The sequence below is a fragment of the Aethalodelphis obliquidens genome, unplaced genomic scaffold (genome assembly GCF_003676395.1).
Source record: "Aethalodelphis obliquidens isolate GAN/ISIS:26980383/991018 unplaced genomic scaffold, ASM367639v1 scaffold17, whole genome shotgun sequence".
In the NCBI taxonomy this organism is placed as follows: Eukaryota; Metazoa; Chordata; class Mammalia; order Artiodactyla; family Delphinidae; genus Aethalodelphis; species Aethalodelphis obliquidens.
Genome location: NW_020837961.1, coordinates 12,385,835 through 12,406,673, shown reverse-complemented (window position 1 = coordinate 12,406,673; position 20,839 = coordinate 12,385,835). Strand labels below are relative to the sequence as shown.

At 37.4% G+C, this 20,839-nt stretch overlaps 1 protein-coding gene across 5 annotated transcripts in view; it reads right to left on the bottom strand.

The window, feature by feature from the left end:
* SMARCAD1 (SNF2 related chromatin remodeling ATPase with DExD box 1) overlaps nucleotides 1–20,839 on the bottom strand; it is a 70,328-nt gene that overhangs the window by 47,048 nt on the left and 2,441 nt on the right. For all 5 annotated transcript variants that reach the window (XR_003434969.1, XM_027116927.1, XM_027116929.1 and 2 more), the window contains exon 3: nucleotides 7,212–7,389. Coding sequence is in view for 4 of the 5 variants with exons in the window: in XM_027116927.1 (XP_026972728.1) it covers nucleotides 7,212–7,389 (178 nt within the window). In the remaining variant the exon portion in view is untranslated. The remainder of the gene's footprint in view (nucleotides 1–7,211; nucleotides 7,390–20,839) is intronic.

Below are 20,839 nucleotides of genomic sequence, written 5' to 3'. Positions count from 1 at the left end.
ATTTTCAGAGGGAAAAAAACAGTGTTTTAATGTATTACTAAGGTGATTTCATTATAATTGTATATATGTGTATATATAAAATACAGTATATTTGCAGTTCTTTTCAATAATAAATGCAATCTATACCTGTCAAAGATTAAAATGACTTTTTTCATTTCAGTACAGTTGTGCATATAAATCTACATTCCCAAAGTCAGCACCCTTTGAACATATCTCAAATTATCTGGGCTGGAATAGAAAAGAACAGCAAAAACCTGCACTTATTTTGTTAAGATCCATACTCATCCATTGCACACCCACTTTCTCTTTCCTACTTTTTCACCTGTACCCTGAATAAAAGATGAGTGCTGTCATGTTGCTCCTGAGAAATTCTGAAGCATACACTAGTACAAAGATAAAAGAATTTTCATATCCTAGCTAGGTGATCAGAATCTAAGTGTTAAAATCGGAATGGCCCCATTCAATATCAGACTGTCTACCAGGAACAAAACACTTCTTCCGCAGACAGGGAGCACTTATTTTATATAAGGCTTCACGCAACAACAACTAACTTAACCTCATTACATTTCACTTCATATGTTTATCCTATATAAAAGACATTGTGAGCCAAATTTCACTCGTGTATTTCCAAACAAAAAAAAATCTCATTTTGAAATTTTGATTTTCTACCACAGTAAGCATTCTGAAGATCAAAAAGCATAAGTATAACAAATGGGCAGAAGTTATAGAAATCAAAGAAAGAAATATAGTTAAGTATATTCCTAGCGCCAGAGAATGCAGACTTTGCTATGCAGCTAATTCTATTCTTGGACAGTCTCTTAGACACATATCCAGGACCTGTATTTTAATAACTTCTCTATACTTTTTCATGTTAGTTCAGCTGTACCTGTTAGGGCACCGGTTATGCCTAAGAATCCCCTGAAAACATATCAAAACAGATTGTGAAGGATGAGGAATATGTATTTTAACAAGATTCTAGGCTGACTTCTTGAACCTTGCTCTGAAAAACCGTTCTAAAGTAACAAGGTAAAATAAATCTCTTCTTTTAACACTCTGTCTGGCCTTCAATATTTGAAGACAATTACATGTATCTCCCTTTCCATGACACCCAGACTTTTCATTCCTTATGTACTCATCTCCATAAATTTTCACTCTGCCTCACTACATTCACGCTCCCTAACTGATTCTGTGTCTTAGTTCACTGAGAACATGGAAGCTTTCAGGTTTGAATCCTTTTCCATTCCTGTACTGGATAAGCACTTTAAAGGTCCTTGCTCTTCTGACCATCACAACCTTAACTAAGTGATCAGATTCATCATCATTCCATGGGACAAACTTAGGTGCCCTTGATGTAGTAAGTCTTCATGTTGATAATGAATCTTATCACGCCTTGGACTTAATGCCCAATTTACAGGAAATACAAATAACAGAGGAATAAATTCAATACCATCATGAAGAAACAATCAGAAAAGTCTACTTTGTCTAAAAGACTTGACCTCTTCAGTAAGTTAAAATCCTTAAAAAAGAGGAGAGGAGGGGAGTGGACTATTTTAAGATCAAAAGATAGTTAAGAGTCATGACATCCAAATGCAGTAAATGTACCTTATTTGGGTTCTGTTTTGAAAAACTAGCTACAAAACACATGGAATCTGAATATAAACTGGGAATTAGATGATGTAGAGACTGTTCACTGATAATAGTACTTGTTTTTTGGAAGTGGGATGTACAGCAAGTATTAAGGGAAGAAATCTTTAATTTACTTCAAGATACTTCAGCTAATAATAATAATTAATGAAATAATGAAACAAGGGAAAACATTAAAAATTGTTAAAGGTAGGTGGTATATATAAGTGTTCATTAGCTATTATTTTATCTTCTTATGTGACTGAAGCTTTAAAAGTAAAAGAAAAAAATCTACAAGAACAAGAATGACCATTTTGTGTTCTTTTATCCGGTCTCAGATCAAGTTACTCCCTTCTGCTGAAGTCCCTTCTCAGTGCTAAGGGATTCATTCTAGCCCTTTCTACTTCCTACAGGGCCCTCTTAACTGCCTACCATCTTCTCTCCTGAATCTTTTCTCTCCTTAAGCTCTTCCTCCCAAGCCTGCAGTGCATTCAAGACTGCATTTCATTCAGTGTGCCAGGGGTTCTAGGCACTGTGGACACAGCAGTGAAAGAAGCAGACTCTCCTCTCCTTCACAAATTTTATAAGGCTGATTTTCTATTTCAGCGTTTCCTATATCGTTCTCAACTTACTGGCTTATATCTTCTGCCCCATCACTTTGGTGAAACTGTCCTAAGGGCAATAATACCCTCTAAAATGTCAAACGTGATTTAAAAACACAAACCAGAACACCCCGAACCTTTCACTGGTTGTCTTCTCCTCTGTGTTCCCATCACTGTTGCTTTTTGAAAAGGCAGCCCTACCCTAACCCTCACCCCAGGGGCTCTGCAGCATCATTACTTCTGATTTTCCTTTGACCTCTTAGCCTGTCCTTAATCTCTGTAGAAGGCTTTCTTACTTTTTTCACCTCCCTGAACTGCCAGTATCACCTAGGATTCTGTCTTCAGCTCCTCTTATCTATTAATGCTTCCTGAGAGATTGCAGCAATTGCCAGAGTTCCTAGCATCTATATCAGTGGTTCTCAAAAGGGGGGCAATTCTGCCCCCAGAGGACATGTGGCAATGTCTAGAGACATTTTTGATTGTCTTGACTAGAGAGGTGCTACTTGGCATCTAGCCAGTAGAGATCAGGGATTCTGCTAAACATCCTACAAAGTACAGGACAGCCCCTCACAACAAAGAACTACCTAGTCCAAAACGTCAACAATGTCAAGGTTAAGAAATCCTGATAACCAAAAAGGCCCATGCATGGGTACTGACTGTAACTGTGGAACGTGCACACAATGCAGTACTATGGAGTTGTGAAACAGAATACAGATTTTTATGAGCTGACATGATTTCCAGGATATATATACTGCTAAGTTAATAAAATAGAGAATAAATGTACATATATATCTATACATACACAATACAAGACACAGTGCTATCTTCTGTGTAGGAAACAAGAAGAAAAGATAAACGAAAGAAAAACAAATTATGACTAGAAACTAAACAAACTGGTTAGTTCTGAGGTAGGAGGAGGAAAGGGTCAGAAGGAGAAGGACAGAAAGTTAATACTTCTCTAAGCACACTGTACATGGAGTTTTAATTTTTGGCACTATGTTAATATTTTAAATATTTGAAAGTAAAATTTTTAAAACGAGGGACAAGGGAAAAACCCTAAAAGGAATACAAACAGAAATTAATGAACTGAACTACATTTCAAGTGAATAACAATGAAAAATTTAAATAAGCCAAGTACTGTAACCATATACCCTCATCTAAAGACAAAATAAAACTTATAAACAAATATTAAACTCATAGTGAGCTTAATGGTCAAGAAGCATGATTATAGCAATTCTGAAACTATTTTATATACACTGAGTGATTGAACAAATTAGCAAATATAATGATATTGGTGGAAGCAGAGTTCTCACTGTCAGAGAAAGAAATATAGAGAAGAGGCAAGGAGGAGCCTTGTATTAGTAGATTAGAATGAAATATATTATTATAAACTCATGATTTAAAAAACAAACAAACAACATTCTCTGGTTCTCTTATATCCTAGCCCATTCTTGCTAAAAGGGCAATGACATAATCCCCTGCTTCACCCAATAGCAAAGGAAGGACACAACCAGTACACAGATTTCCAAATTCCATTCCTTTAAAAAGGAACCAGTGCTACTTGGAGAAATGGTTAATTCTAATTTCAGGCTTGGAGTAGGGAAAACACTAGTCTGCAACATCTTGCGCCAGAAGGGAAAGGCTCAAAAAATGATAGGAACCTCTCAAATCCAGAGTCTGTGTAAAGGGGCCCTCACCTGCCAAAACTGAGCAATTTCAGCATCAAAATGAGTAATAATAGTAATAGATTATAATCAGTTGAGCAAAAACGCACCTATAATTCCATTTTTGTATTTACTGTGCTAAATAAATATATGAATAAATAAGGAGAAAAGGGAAAACTATCTATAGTAGAATAGCAAGTATAAATTCTAGAATGCTAGTTAGAATACCACATTTCACAACTACCAATGTAATAACGGATTCAGGCAAGAATCATCAACAGATGCTACAACTATTGAAGGGAAGTCTGCTAAGGAAGAGGATCCTTACCCAGTCTTAAAGTATCTCATCAGAGATTACTTAATCATTAAAAATGGGAAAATGGTTAACTTTATAGGAGAAACCTGGCAGGCTTCTGAGTGGTTAAGTTCACTTCACCAATAATGAGACAAACTGGTTATCAGTGTGCCTCCTAACATAACACACTGAGGAGGACACAAAATCATTTATGTAACTCCTATCACTTAACCTAAATCTAATCATGAAGAAACAACAGGGATGCAGAAATTGAGAGACATCCTAAAAAACCTGGCTTGTTACCTTCAAAGGCCAATTATCATGAGAATCAAAAAGGCTGAGAAACTTTCAGATTAAACGAGACTAAAGACACATGAAAAACTAAACCCAATGTATGATGCTGGAAAAAACTTTACTATAAAGTACTACTCAAAATATGATCCATGGACTGACTGCTAGTCCTCGAAATCAAACTGTTTGTTATCTATCCATGACAAGATAAAGAACTTAAAACAGAAGGAAAAACACATTGCTTAGTTCAGTTTTTTTTTTTTTTTCTTTTCATTACAAGACTTTCTTGGTGAAGGAATGAGTACATTAATTTACATTCTAGGGCACATTCCTTACTGATAAACCAGTACTCTGAGTAGCACTACTATAAAGAACATTATTGGGATAACTGGTAAAATTTAAATACGGACTATATATTAGATGATATTACTGCACCAACGTTAATCAGTATTTGTGAATTTGAAATGCTACTTTTGGAGGGAATTCCCCGGCGGTCCAGTGGTTAGGACTCAGAGCTTTCACTCATGGGGCTCAGCTTTGATCCCTGGTTGGGGAACTAAGATCCTGCAAGCCACGAGGTGTGGCCAAAAAAAAATTAAAAAAAAAAAAAAAAGAAATGCTACTCTTGTTATGTAAGAGAATGACCTTGTTCTTAGGAGATAAATGTGAAATTATTAGAGGCAAAGGTTTCAGTAATAATTCTAATTATTATTTTATGAAGAAGGTGACAAGCAAACGTGGGGAAATGTTAACAATGGGTGAATCTTAATCTTTTTAAAAGGATGTGGAAATTGATTATTCTTGCAACTTTTCCATAAGTTTAAATTTTTTTCAAAATAAAAAGTAAAATTTGAAGTGCTAATATAATATCAATTTTCCTTAGGATTTACCACACAGGATCATCACTATTTTTTATTTCATAGTGAAATTCAGGATAAAGGCATGTTCATCAGGGCTTATATACACAAAGAAGTTCATTTTAAGAGGAAATCCTCATCTTGGGAGTGGACAGTGTTAAGCTCTTGCACCTCTGCCACACTTTCTTCACTTAGCTTCTGATCACACAACCTTCTGACTTTTTTCTTACCTCAATGACTGCTCCTTCTTAAGAGTCTTCTGTAAGTTTCTTCTCATCTCCTGTTCCTAGAATCTAGAGTTCGCCTGGCCTAAGTCCTTCAACTAACAGATCTTCTGTTTTCCAGCTACACTAGTGTCTCTTACTGATTTCATCTAATCATGTACCTCTTAATATCAAGTATCCTGATAACTCGTAAATTCAGATGTGGAACCTTGACCTCTCTCCAGAACCCGAATGTCACAACTCCAACTGCCTACCTGACAAGCCCACTTCAGATGCCTAAGAGTCTCCTCAATCACAGCACGTCTGAGACTGAGCTGCTGGTCTTTCCTGCGAAAGGCGCTCCCCCACTGCACCCAAGGCAGCATTCCTCATCCCAGTTAGGGTTGGCTCCATCCTTCCAGTTGCTCAGGTCAGATATCTTAGGGTCATCCCTGATTCCCGTCTCTCCCATTCCATTTGAAATCCATCAATAAATCCTCTCTGCTCTACCTTCAGAGTATATTTAGAATCTAACCACTTATTATTCACTCCTATACCTACCAGCATGGTTTAAGCTTCCACCATCTTTTGCCTTGGTTATTACAACAGTATTCACACTTCTACGACGACTCCCCTACAGCCTTAAAAACTTTTAAACATATAGATCAGATCATTTTACTCCTCTGCTCAATATGTTCCTTTAGCTTCCCATCTCGTTCAGAATAAAAGCCAAACAGCCTATGGGCTTAACATGATAAAGCTCTTTCCCTATCCCACTCTGCACCTTGTGACCTTAGGTCCTTCACTTCGCATCATTAGCCACCACTACCCCCAGCCCCGGCCCCACCGCCCACTTTCCTCAAAAACAACAGGCAAAATACTACTTCAGGGTCATTAAACAGGCTACTCCCAATGCCCCTCCCACCATATCCACATGGCTCCCTTTTTTAGTTCCTTCACGTCTTTGCTCAAGCATCATCTTCTTAATGAAGCCTTTTCCAACCATGCGCTTTAGAAACCATGCCCTTAGCCCGGCCCCAAACCCTGTATTTCCCTTCCTGTTTGCCCATCATATGTATTATTTGACATACTGCATTTTAAATTTATTTACTGTTTTTCTATCTAACATACAAAGCTCCGTGCTAGCTCAATGAATGTGTCCCAAAAATGTTAAAATGATTTGACTCTAGGATTCAAGAACAAATCAGAAAGCAGTTACAGGTGACTGAAGGTACTTGTGAAAATAATTATCTATGGAGAATGAAAAACTTAAATATTTGCTCTCACTGAACTTTTTATTGAAAATCAGAACCATGGGAGTTCCCTGGTGGTCCAGTACTTAGGACTTGGTGCTTTTACTGCCGTGGCCTGGTGGCCTGGGTTCACTCCCTGGTTGGGGAACTAAGATCCCACAGCGCATGGCCCAGCCGGAAAAAAAAAAAAATCAGTTATCCAGAGTCTCTCTCTCTTTCTCACTCACACACACGCGCACGCGCGCACACACACACACACGCACGCACATCTCTCTATATCTCTTAAGTTAGGGAAAAATGATGAAGATGCGGTCAGGAAAAGGCAAAAAAGGGGGGAAGTCATCAAAAATTTTCAGTTTAAGTAACTTTTTTTCAAAAAAAGTCTTATACATGCAAATATAATGAATCCATTAAGTTGCTTACACTATAATCACCGTGTCTTTGCTGAATTTTTTCTCTTGAACTGTACTGGAGCAATCTGGGGAAACAACATCTTCACTATCTGAAGACAAATCAATATATTGAATTCCTCTTTGATTCTTGAAATATGATATACTTGCTTTTCTTTCATTTTCTGGGGTTTCTGGAACACTAGAATCTTCTGCAAAAGAGAAAAAGCAGAAAGGGATTTTGAATAACTTGAAAATAAAGCAAATTTGTTTTTGATAATTACAAATCATGTGCTAAAAATCTTTAGCTTCATTCACTGTTTCCATCCTAAAACCAAAAATTCCTCCCAAGTTTTAAAGAAAACATTAATAGTCAACCAGGGCTGGCATTAAATGATTTTCCAATTCACAGGTTACTTACTAGCAAGAACTTAGTGGACACTGCAAAACAGGTTTGTATTTTATATTTTAACCCTTTTCTCTCTGTGCTTTTGCTTCCTAGTACCCAGTTCTTGCCTAAGAGAACAAGGACACTAGAGCCCAAACAACTGGAATTTCAATCCCATCTCTCAGCTAAGTTACTTAATCTAAGTCTCTGCATCCTCAGATGTAAAACAGAGATGCCAATAATCACAGGGCTAATGTGCACATAAAATCAGAAAATATGTATTAAGCACTTAGTTCAGTAATGGGCACACAGCCAGTATTCAACAAACATTAGCTCTTACACAAATGTTAGTGTTATGGACAAAATTATGTCCCCTCCAAAATTCCTATGTTGAAGTTTCAACTCCCAGTACCTCAGAATGTAATGTATTTGGAGATAGGTCCTTCATAGAGGTGACTAACTTAAAAAAGGTAGTTAGGTTAGTGACCTAATCCAAAAGGACTGATGTCCTTATAAGAGACACCAAGGATGTGTGTGCATGGAGGAAAGGTGATGTGAGCACACAGCGAGAAGGTGATCACCTGCAGCCCAAGAAGAAAGGCCTTACAAGAAACTGAACCAGCCAACACTTTCATCTTGGACTTCTAACTTCCAGATATGGCAGAAAATAAACGTCTGCTGGTTAAGCCACCCAGTCTGTGGTATTTTGTTACGGCAGCCCTCACAAACTAATGAAGTTGGCATCACCCGTCTATGCAAAACAAATTAGTATTCTATTGAGGTCTCCTCTCTTCAAAGGGCTGAGTTCTAAAATTATTCTCCATTATACACGTGAGGAGAGATCAGATTTAAGAAATTCATATTAAAGTAAAAGTAGTCAGTGTCTTGGTTTAGTGAATACCATCACCCCTCAGTATCTGTGAGGTTTGGGGGGACTGGTTCCAGGACTTTCCTGCTCCCCACACCAAAACTGAGGGATGCTCAAGTCCCCCCCAAAACTCTTGGCCTCGATCCCATTAACAGTCATGAAATGATAGCCATCATTATCATAAGGCTCCTGAGTCATATTTGTAAATAACATTAACCAAGGCCTATATAACCAATCGCCTGGAGTGAACTAAAAAATACTTTACTTCCTGCAATGAAGTCCTAGCAACATTACTGAAAAGCAAATCACAAAATTGTTCCAAAAGAACAATTTTATAAATGTTGACTGTGCCCTGAGTGAAAAACTCTGCTCTGGAACAAATCACAGCTATGTTAACTGTCATATGTATGAAGACATTTACAAGTTCTGATAATTACGTAAAGTAATAAAATTATAGTCCAATTCCTGTAAAATAAGTATAAAGGTACTGGGGACACTGCTTTTACATAGTATTCCTGATATGTCACAAATCACACATAAAACTAAGAATTTAGATCTTTACTGTATCAAAACTTTGACCTAAACTTAATGCATATCATTTTAACAGTTTAACAAAAGTGTCCTGCTTTCTTATACTTGAAAAGGGCTTTCGCAAAACGATTTGGATTGTCCACTTTTCTTTAAAAAGCTTCTTTACTCAAGGACTTCCCTGGTGGCACAGTGGTTAAGAATCTGCCTGCCAATGCAGGGGACACGCGTTCGATCCCTGGTCCAGGAAGATCCTACCTGTCGTGGAGCAACTAAATCTGTGCGCCACAACTACTGACCCTGCACTCTAGAGCCCACGAGCCACAACTACTGAAGCCCAGGCACCCTAGAGCCCGCGAGCCACAACTACTGAAGCCCAGGCACCCTAGAGCCCGCGTGCTGCAACTACTGAGCCTGCATGCCTCAACTACTGATCCCATGTGCTGCAACTACTGAAGCCCATGTGCCCTAGAGCCTGTGCTCCGCAACTAGAGAGGCCACTGCAATGAGAAGCCCACGCACCGCAGTGAAGAGTAGATCCCGCTCGCCGCAACTAGAGAAAGCCCACGCATGGCAACGAAGACCCAATGCAGCCAAAAAAAAAAAAAAAAAAAAAAAGGCTTTTCAAACTGGCCATTTACATGTATTACTGCATGGTGGGGGGTGTCTAAAAATTCTATTAATGAGTACTAGGAGAACTAGAGTTTCTTGAACTTTATATATTCATCTTATTAAAAACTACTGCTTCATCAAGAACATTCTTAAGTGAAACTAGTATTTAAAAATTTTAAGGATACAATGACAGTTTGGAATCTTGGCCTTGATTCATGCTAGGGCACTAGCAGTTTTTACCTACCATTGTTTTTGCACCATCAGTGCAAATACCAACATAGTGAAAAAGGCAAGTGATGTCTTAATATTATTATGAAATAATTTTGACCTTATGGACACCCTTTTGGGTCTTACGGACCTCAAATGTTTGAGGACTAAAGGGAAACAGTAAGAGCTTATCTATATAAAATATCAATTTACCAATATAGTCAATAATCTGGAATTAGAACAGTGCTGAAATGCTTAGATTTGTTTGTTTGGACTATTTTTGGAAGTAAACAGCAGCAAAAATATCTAATAGCCAATGGTCAAAAAGATATTCCTGATGCAATGATGCTTTCTGACCCAAAGCAAACAAGCACTTTAAGCAGAACCACAAAGGAGACAGGAAGGAAGCAAAAAAGAAAAATATAGAAATGAAGGGAAGAACAGTGACAAGTAGAAACAATTATAAAGACATGGGCTACTACATAATTCTGACTTTGCTGAATGCCTTCTGTATTGAAGGCACTGTGCCTGGACGTGGGGGGTACTGAAGGAAAAAAAAGGCCAGTCACAGTTGCACTTGCCCTAAAGAAACTAATAATAGGAGCCAAGTAGCCATGTACATAAGTAGCAATGTTGTGAGTCGTAATTTGTGCCATGCGAGAGGAATAAACAAAACGCTAAAGGAACGTGAGGGAAAACAGCTATCCTTTCAAATAAAAACAATAAAAAATCCTATGTTTTAGAGACAGTAGATGATATTTTCTCTACCAAAGGCAATGGGAACCTACATTATTACCATATGCAAGAAGATTCCAAGGTTCCAGGGGGTAATTCCAAATGAAATTCCCCATTAGTGGTATGCATGAGAAGACAATTTTTTTTTTTTTTTTTGCGGTATGCGGGCCTCTCCCGTTGCGGAGCACAGGCCCCGGACGCACAGCGGCCAAGGCTCACGGGCCCAGCCGCTTTGTGGCATGTGGGATCTTCCCGGACCGGGGCACGAACCCGTGTCCCCTGCATCAGCAGGTGGACTCTCAACCACTGCACCACCAGGGAAGCCCAAGAAGACAATTTTATACCCTGAACGTTTCCAGTATACTTTTACCCATTCTCATATCTAAGTCTACCATGAAACAAAATGAGGATTTAAAACTGCTACTGATTCTACCTTTCTAAGCGGTCCAAGATCAAGAACCACTCAAAAAACAAACAAAAAAATCACTACTGGGAGATTATGAAAGGTCATCTATAAATAAAGGTGATCTCCCAAAGCAGAATGAAAACACTTAAACCTTTATATCTGGGACTTTCCTGGTGGCATAGTGGTTAAGACTCCACACTCCCAATGCAGGGGGCCCGGGTTCGATCCCTGCCCAAGGAACTAGATCCCACATGCATGCCACAACTAGAAGTTCACATTCCACAACTAAGGAGCCCGTGAGCCGCAACTAAGGAGCCTGCCTGCTGCAACTAAGGAGCTGGTGAAACACAACTAAGGAGACTGCAAGCCGCAACTAAGAGACCCAGTGCATCCAGAAAGAAAGAAAGACACCTAGTTCTCAAAAAAAAACACACAAAAAAAAACCTTTATATCCGTCCTGCAGACTTATGTAAGTGTGCCATTTTTGATATTCTAATTGTATATTGCTCTACATGGTTCAATTCTCTAACATGGCAACTGACTTTCAAGGCAGTTCTTTTGAATACCTAGTAAAGCACATCATATATTTGCCTCTTTGAAAGGTTAATTACCAAAATAATAGATTATAAAATCTTGACTGTTTTAATTTGAATGCCATAGTAGATAGGGAAAGACCTTTAGCATCTCAGATAAGTCAAACTACCTCTGATGAAAGCTCTTGAAAAAGACCAAGTATACACTGAATACAAGATTGAAGGGTAGTTTCTAATACACTACTCTAACATAAAATGAGAAAGAAGAAACATTTCAGGTTTAGGCCAAAAGATAAAGATAAAAAGAAAAAATGTAAAGGAAGGAAAGTCATGCTATTAATAATGTCAAAGTGTTAAACCTGAAAGGTACTTTTTAATAACAGAATTTATATCTACAATAAAAATATGACTGGCATATGTACAACTGCATTCTAATAATGAAATGCATAAACAATGCAGGATACATAAAGCAGAAAGTCAATAGAGACAAATATGAGGCTTTAACTCTCTTGTCTAAACTCTTAATAGAGAAGAGAGCACAAAAATAATTAAGATACAGAAAGGTGTTTTGCAAACATTTTTGATTGGAACCCACTGTAAGAGACCCATTGTAGATTATGACCCTAAACACATCGATTGCTAGACAGACAAATATAACTGAAACAAAGGTCTCAGAGGCTTTATTGTAAGCGATACTTTGATAATTTTCTATTTATTCTACTCCATTAAAAAAAGTTATATGCATTTAGTTAGGATATAAGAAACTGACTTTATGACATGTTTGTGATCCAGTTTGAAAAAAATGATACAAATAATAAAACATTATTATCTGACATATAATTAAATCTACGGTTAGATTATATCTCTTTTCAAGTACACTTGAACTTTTACAGAAATTGTGTAGTAGGCCAAAAAAGAAAATCTCAGTAAATTCATCAAAGAAATACTACAGACCACATTCTCCTGTCACAAAAAGTGAAAACTGGAAGTAAATGTTAGTAAGAACATTGAAGCAAAATTTCAGTCACTTGGAAATTCAAAAAACAAAAGAAAAAACAAAGAAACCACCTCTTTAAACTTTAAGGTTAAACTTTCTTCAACATTTTATTAAAGAAAAAACAACAACAACAAAAAGAAAAAACAACAAAAACATACCAAAATCTACAATACAGGCATACCTTTTTTTACTGCACTTTGCAGATATTGTGCGTTTTACAAACTGAAGGTTGGTGGCAACCCTGTGTTGAGCAAGTTTACTGACACCATTTTGGTAGTAATTCTTGCAGTGTTTCAAACTTTTTCATTATTGTGATATTTGCTATGGTGATCTGTGGTCAATGATCTTTGATGTTACTACTGTAATTGTTTTGGGTGCCCACACAGCGCCCATATGAGATGGCAAACTTAACTGATAAACGTTATGTGTGTTTTGACTGCTCCACCAACCTGCCACTTCCTTCATCACTCTCCCTCTCTTCTAGCCTCCCTACTCCTTTTTTAAAAAAAATTTATTTATTTGGCTGCGCTGGGTCTTGGTTGTGGCACGCAGGATCTTCCTTGTGGCATGCGGGATCTTTAGTTGCGGCATGCGGGATCTAGTTCCCTGACCAGGGATCAAACCCGGGTCCCCTGCATTGGGAGAGTGGAGTCTTAACCACTGGACCACCAGGGAAGTCCCCAGCATCCGTATTCCTTAAGAAACAACAATAAATTAGGCCAATTAATAACCCTCCAATGGTCTCTAAGTATTCAAGTGAAAGGAAAAGTTGCACATTCCTCTCTTTCAAAAGCTAGAAATGATTAAGGTTAGTAAGAAGGCATGTCGAAAGCCAAGACAGGCCAAAAGCTAGGCCTCTTGCACCAGTTAGCCAAGTTGTGAATGCAAAGGAAAAGTTGTTGAAGGAAATTAAAAGTGCTACTCCAGTGAACACACAAATAAGAAGCCAAACAGCCTTTTGCTTATTATATGGAGAAAGTTTTAGTGGCCTGGATAAAAGATTAAACCAGCCACAGCATTCCCTTAAGTCAAAGCCTAATCCAGAGCAAGGCCCCAACTTTTCCATTCTATGAAGGCTGAGAGAGGTGAGGAAGCTGCAGAAAAAAAGTTTGAAGCTAGCAGAGGTTGGTTCATAAGGTTGAAGAAGCTGTCTCCATAACATAAAAGTGCATGATGAAGCAGCAAGTGTTGATGTAGAGGCTGCAGCAAGATACCCAGAAGATCTAAGATAATTAATGAAGGTGGCTACACTAAAGAAGAGGTTTTCAATGTAAGCCAAACAGCCTTCTAATGGAAGAAGATGCCATCCAGGACTTCCATAGCTAGAGAGGAGAAGTCAATGCCTGGCTTAAAGGACAAGTTGACTCTCCTGTTAAGGGCTAATGCAGCTGGTAACTTTAAGTTGAAGCCAATGCTAATTTACCATTCTGAAAATCCTAGGGCCCTTAAGAATTATGCTAAATCTACTCTGCCTGTGCTCTATAAATGGAAAAAAGTCTGGATGACAGTACATCTGTTTATAACACCAAATACTGAATATATTAAACCCACTGTTGAGACCTACTGCTCGGAAAAAGATTCCTTTCAAAATATGACTGCTCATTGACAATGCACCCGGTCACTTAAGAGCTCTGATAGAGATGTACAATGAGATTAATGTTTTCATGCCTGCTAACACAATATCCATTCTGCAGCCCATGGATCAAGGACTTTTGACTTAAAAGTCCTATTATTTAAGAAATATTTTCCAAAAGGCTACAGCTGCCATCAATAGCAATTCCTGTGATGGATCTGGGCAAAGTCAATTGAAAACCTTTTGGAAAGGAGTCACCATTCTAGATGCCATTAAGAACAGTTGTGATTCATGAGAAGAGGTCAAAATATCAACATAACAGGAGGCTGGAAGAAGTTGATTCCAACCTTCATGGATGACTTCAGTGGAAGAATGAACTGCAGATATGGTAGAAACAACAGAGAACTAGAATTAGAAGTGGTGCCTTGGGACTTCCCTGGCAGTCCAGGGGTTAAGACTGAGCTTCTACTGCAGGGGGCTCGGGTTTGATCCCTGGTTGGGGAAATAATATCCCAATACTGCATGCAGAGCAGCCCCCCCCAAAAAAAAGAAAGAAAGAAAGAAAGAAAAATTCAGGAGAAGTGGCCCCTGAAGATGTGACTGAATTGCTGCAATCTCATGATAGAACTTTAATGGAGAAGTTGCTTCTTATGGATGAACAAAGGAAGGAGTTTCTTGAGATGAAATCTACTCCTGGTGAAGATGCTGTGAAGACTGTTGACATAACAACAAAGTATTTAGAATACTACATAAACTTAGTTGATAAAGCAGTGACAGGGTTTGGAAGGATTGACTCCAGTTTTGAAAGAAGTTCTGCTGTAGGTAAAATGTTATCAAACAGCACTGCACGCTATAGAGAAATCATTTGTGAAAGAATCAACTGATGCGGCAAACGTCACTGTGGTCCTATTTTAAGAAGCTGCCATGGCCACCCCAGGCCTCAGCAACCACCACCCTGAGCAGTCAGCAGCCCTTAACATTGAGGCAAGACCCTCCCCCAGCAAAGACATTACAACTCACCAAAGGCTCAGATGATGGTTAAAAATTTTTAGCAATGAAGTGCTTCTTAATGAAGGTACGTACATTGTTTAAGACAATGCTACTGCACACTTAAAAGACTATAGTATAGTATAAATATAACTTTTATATGCACTGGGAAACCAAAAAATTCATGTGACTTGCTTTACTGTGATACTTTATCGTGGTGGTCTGGAACCAAACCCGCAGTATCTCTGAGGTATGCCTATAATGATGACATTTCAAATATAAGAAAAAGGATTCGTCAATAAATGGTTCTGGGATAAGTGACTAGTAAATGATAAATAATGAACAAAGGAGAAAACGGTATCACCTTTTCTTTAGCCCTTATAACAAACTCCAGATGAAAGTTAAGGTTTAAAAAAATTAAAAAAAACAACTCATATCCATCAGTTTGGCTACAAAAAACCCCCCAAAAAACAAAACAAAAAAACAGAAAATAACAAGTGTTGGCAAGGATATGGAGAGAAACTGGACCCCTTGTGCACTGTTAGTGGGAATGTAAAATGGTGCAGCTACTGTGGAAAATATATGGTGGTTTCCTGTATGATCTAGCAATTCCATTTCTGGATGTATACCCAAAAGAACTGAAAGCGGGGTCTGGAAGAGATATTTGTATACTCATTTTCACAGCAGCATTATTCACAATAGCCCCAAAGTGAAAGCAACCCAAGTGTCATCCACAAATGAATAATAAAATGTAGGTATATATACAATGAAATATTCTTCAGCCTTAAAAAGTGAGGAAATTCTGATACATGTTACAATGTGGATGAATCTTGAAGACATTAGGGAAAATGAAATTAAGGCAGTAACAAAAGACAAATCCTGTATGATTCCACTTTTATAATGTACCTAGAGTAGTCAAGTACATAGAGACAGAAGATATAAGGGTGATTGCTGGGGGTAAGAAGGAATTGTTTAAGGGGTAAAGAGTTTCAGTTTTGTTTAAGATGAATTGTTAATTGTTTAAGATGAAAAGAGTTCCAAAGATTGGGTGTACAACAATGTGAATGTACTTAACCCTCTTTGACCTGTACACTTAAAACTAGTTATTGCATATTTTACGTATGTACATTTTACTACAATTAAGAAGAAAATTAACACAGATGTGATAGAAGAAAATATGGATGAATATATTTATAATGTGGTGGTAGGGAATGGCTTTCTTTTACCAAATCTTTTACCAGGTCAGATCAGGACCTAAAACCTGTAAGCCTTGAAAAAGATGAACAAACTGACCATATAAAAATGTAAAACTTCTCTGTCACAAACAACAAACAGAATTAAAAGAATAAAATTAAAAAACTTATAAATCATTTATTAGAAAATGAGAAAAAGGAACACAGAAAAAGTTCAAATTGCTAATAACATTTATGAAAACATACTTAACCTTAAAAATAAAGAATAAAAATAATGCAATTTAATTGCTTATTAGCCCTTTAAAAATTAAAAATGTTTGCAATATTTTAGCCTGGTATGAAAAAGCAGACAACTGAAAACCAAGCTGTAGTGTGGTGCAAATTGGTAAAACTTCTGTGTAGGGTGATTTGGCAATTTCTAAAATATTACTCATATTCCCTCTAATTTGACAATTCCATTTCCCAGAATTCTTCCACAGATTGTACAGAGGCAAAAATATCTATTCAAAAGGATGGTCACTACAGCATTCTTTTAACAACAAAAAGAAGAAGAAATAAACCAAAACAACCGATGTCTATAAACAGGAAACTACATGAATTATAATACATCTGTGTATAATAAGATACACTGTGGTCACTAAAAAAAATTGAAGTACAGCATATTTTATATGAACTGACATGGAGAGTATAAAAAATCTACTTTTTAGTTAATAGTGAGTTGCATTACAATATGTATGTACATAATACTATTTTATCTAAAAAAAAAAGCTAGAATATATACAGGCAGGAAAAAAATACAAAAGAATTTTGTATTACGAGGATTACAGAAGAGTCTCTCTTCATTACATACTGTTGTAATCATTTAATTTTTTTATATAACATTTTATTTTGAAGAAAATAGCCAAGCATGGAAAGTAAAAAGGTAGAGAAGGAAAACACAAACAAAAAATGTACATTTAAAATGTACTTAAGACATTTAGACTCACTGTACTTTCTATTAGAACAACTGAGCACTAACCCTTTTACCAATTACTGCTTTTCAACTAACACTAATAGACATTAAGAAACCAAAATTTCTATCCAAAGATATAATGATTATTCACATCTTGGCCACACACACTTAAAAAGGACTAAGGAATACCTGATGGTTACAGATCATAAGGCTAAAATGGTATATTCAGCTTCATTCAAAGGATCTTATCCATTTTACTGCTTGCAAGGACTTCAGAGAACATCTAGACAAAGGAAGTGAAATCCAAAAACGATAATGTCTTAATCAAGATCATACCATCCATAAGTGGCAGAGCATTGCTCTCTGGAAATCTTTTCTGATAACAGGTATAATTAAAATTTTTTCTCTCACTTATTAACAATGGTTACTTTCTACATGACAACCACATCTAAAGAGCAACCACTTTAGAAGACTGAATATATTTTATCAAGAAATTCTTCAAGCATATACTGAAACTTTCCTCCAACCCAACCCCATAATAACCTATGAACCCATCTATTTTTCTCTTTCACTCCCCCTCGCCTGGATAAAATGTGTCTTTATTCCAAGTTAAATAGTCCAGCTGTGTGTGCACTCCCATCCCCTTGATGCCTGTCTTCAGATACCTCCCCTCCCTCATCCTTTTCCTCTCCCCTAGCTTCTTCCCCTTGGATGCTCAATTTTCAACATTCCTCAAACATCTTTTCTTGACATTGCTTCCCCATCCAGCTGTTTCTCTCTTTCCCGTCTTGGAAGAGTAGTCTTCACTCCTTCAGCTTTCTACCGAAACTGCTAAAGGTCAACAGGAACTTTAATTTCCAAGGAAAGTGGTCTCTGATCAGATCCAACTTGACCTCTCTGCAACATTTGATACTGTTCACTATACACCACCCTGGAAACTCTCCTATCTTTAACTTCCAGGGCATTATCATTTTCTATGACTGTTCTAGTCATCCTTTATATCTTTCATTGGTTTCCCTTCCTCTGTCCATCATTAAATATTGATGCTTCTTACCATATATCTTGCTTAGGACATTTTTTGGTAACTACCACAAGGATGACTCCAAAGTTGATTTCTCAGGTTCCCACCACTCTCTGAGCTCCAAACTCCAATGTCCAACCCTCTACTAGACCTTGCTACTGAAATATAAGAGGTAACTCAAATTCAACATGCTTTGGTGTCTTCCTCCTAATCCTACTGCCTAATTCAGTTGACAGTGCCCATCATTCAGCTATCCAAGCAAGGAACCTGTGAGTTACCTTTAAATCTTCCACATTTAACTGATCATCAAATACCATCAAATAAATACCATATAAAACTTCCCTAAACTGCCTCCTTTGTCATCCCCACTGTCATTTCCCTACATTTAGGCTTCAATTATGGCAACAACTTCATTAATGTTTTTCCCATACTGAAATGCTCTATATTGTGTACCAAATAAAGTCCATCCTCCCTGGCACAGCATATATAGGCCCCTCCCAACCCAGCAGTTTTTGTTTCTAAATCTTTTCAGCTTCATCTATACTGCCCTACACCTCCTCTTCCCTAGATAACCTCACCTATTCCATTTACATACTACACTCCAAGGCAACATATATTTCCATCCCTAGTTCACTGAATAAGCAACGAGTCATTGCTTAGGGTCCACTCAAAGTCATCTCTCTATGACTTTTCCTGATCCTCTACAGAAAGAAGGGATAATTTAATCACTGTGAATCAGACTGTGGTTCTACACTGCTTAATATCTTCCCTTATTATGAGTTACCACATTGTGGTAACTTGAGGATTATGCTTAGCTCAACTTTTTATTCTTTACGAATAAAACATAGTAGGTTCTCTCCTCTCACACTCATTTGTCATTGCTTTATTCTCTCCAAACCTGCTATGCTCCCAGAAAAGTCAAATAAAGAGAAATAAAGTGTAATTAATAACCATTGATAATTCTGGGCACTGTGAGAGTAAAATAGATCTAGGCAGGGGGAGGTGACCACAGGTTAAGTGTATGCCCTCATATCTAAAGGTTGGATTAAGGGAGCCTGGCCTATATCAAAAGTAGTTTCAAGTATCCATGACTAAAGAATGACTGATGGCTACAGCACTGTTTCAAGACCATAAAGAGGAGGAGGAATATTTTTAAAATGTGTACAAAGGACTAATACCACCTAATCGTCATCCAAAACTCCTTCTTTCAACACATATTTACTGAGGGCCTACTATACACCAGTCAGTCACTGTTCTGAGCAATGGGGATGGATAGATGAACAATGTCTTTGCTCTTACAGATCTTATATTCTAATAAGGGAGACACGTATACATAATGCATTGTATATAGAAAAATACAGTACAGTTAAAGGGGGAAGGGGGGTGGTTGCTACTTCAGAGAGAGTGGTCAAGAAAAGACCTTCTAAAAAAGGGTAACACTTCACTACGCCCTAATGGAACAAAGCAGAGTCACAAGCAGATATCAACAGAAAGCGTCTTGGAGGCAGATGGAAGAGCAAATGGGAAGAAGGAACGACTGAATGGGGTTTGGCATATTCAAGGAACAGTGTATCTGTGGCACAGTAACTGAAGGAGAGGGGTAGGAAATTAAATCTTAACTCATATTATGTAAAGTAATAGGATTAACTGAAAAAGAGTGATTACAGGTACTTTTAACCATATACAATTCCTGTCCTATAAGCTGACTTAGACCCTAAAACTATTTTAAATAAACAAATATAGCATCATCCCACAAAATAACAGAATAAGTTACTAGTTGATGATAAAGAAAGTAAGGTCAATATTCATATCCCACTGACAATTTCCCAATGTCCATATCCAGTCTGATCTTAAATCCAACTTCAGTGTCTTGACCTCCGCACAGGCCCAATGCGCAATTCTGCATCTCCCTCCCCCATGCTAAGTTAAGCTGCGTTTGGTCTACTGCTAAATTGAGGGCAGGACCTTTGATTCTCATTTGAATTTTTAAAGGCATGACCAACGTCTTACAGTGGGTACTTCATACCTATTCTAATGTACAGAACTACCTTTTTTCCCTCAATCACTCAGACTAAAATTCTTAACATGCATTTTTATCTCACTCCTACACAACGACCTAATTGTAAAATCTTGCCCTTTCTTACTGTGATCTCTCATACCTCGTTCTTCTCTATCTGTACTGCCATCATTAAGTTTGGACTATGAGAGCTTCCTAAATGATTTCTCTCTCTTTAAACTCTACTCTTTAACAATACATAGTACTCATGACTGCTAGGCTGATTGTTTTTACCAAACAAGATTCTTTCATCATTTTGCCCTTCTATTCTTGCATGGATCTACAATGTAAAGTCTCAACTTTGCCTTAGTTTTCAAGATTCTCAAAAATCCACAGGATCAATTAAAATAATCTTTTCCAAAAGCAAAGCTCTCTATTCCTAGTAGGATGAACCCTCACCATTCCTGAAAAAAACCTGACTTCCATATTTCCAAGTGTCATCAAGACTGACCATACGATTTCTAAAGACAATCTCAATTTTAAGAGTAATTTACGTATGAAAAGTCCCAATAAAGAAAGATGGAGTGAAGTCTCCTTACGAAAAAAAGAGGAAAGCAGAAAAACACCTTCTGATTAGAAAAAGGATTTACAATTTTCACATTACTA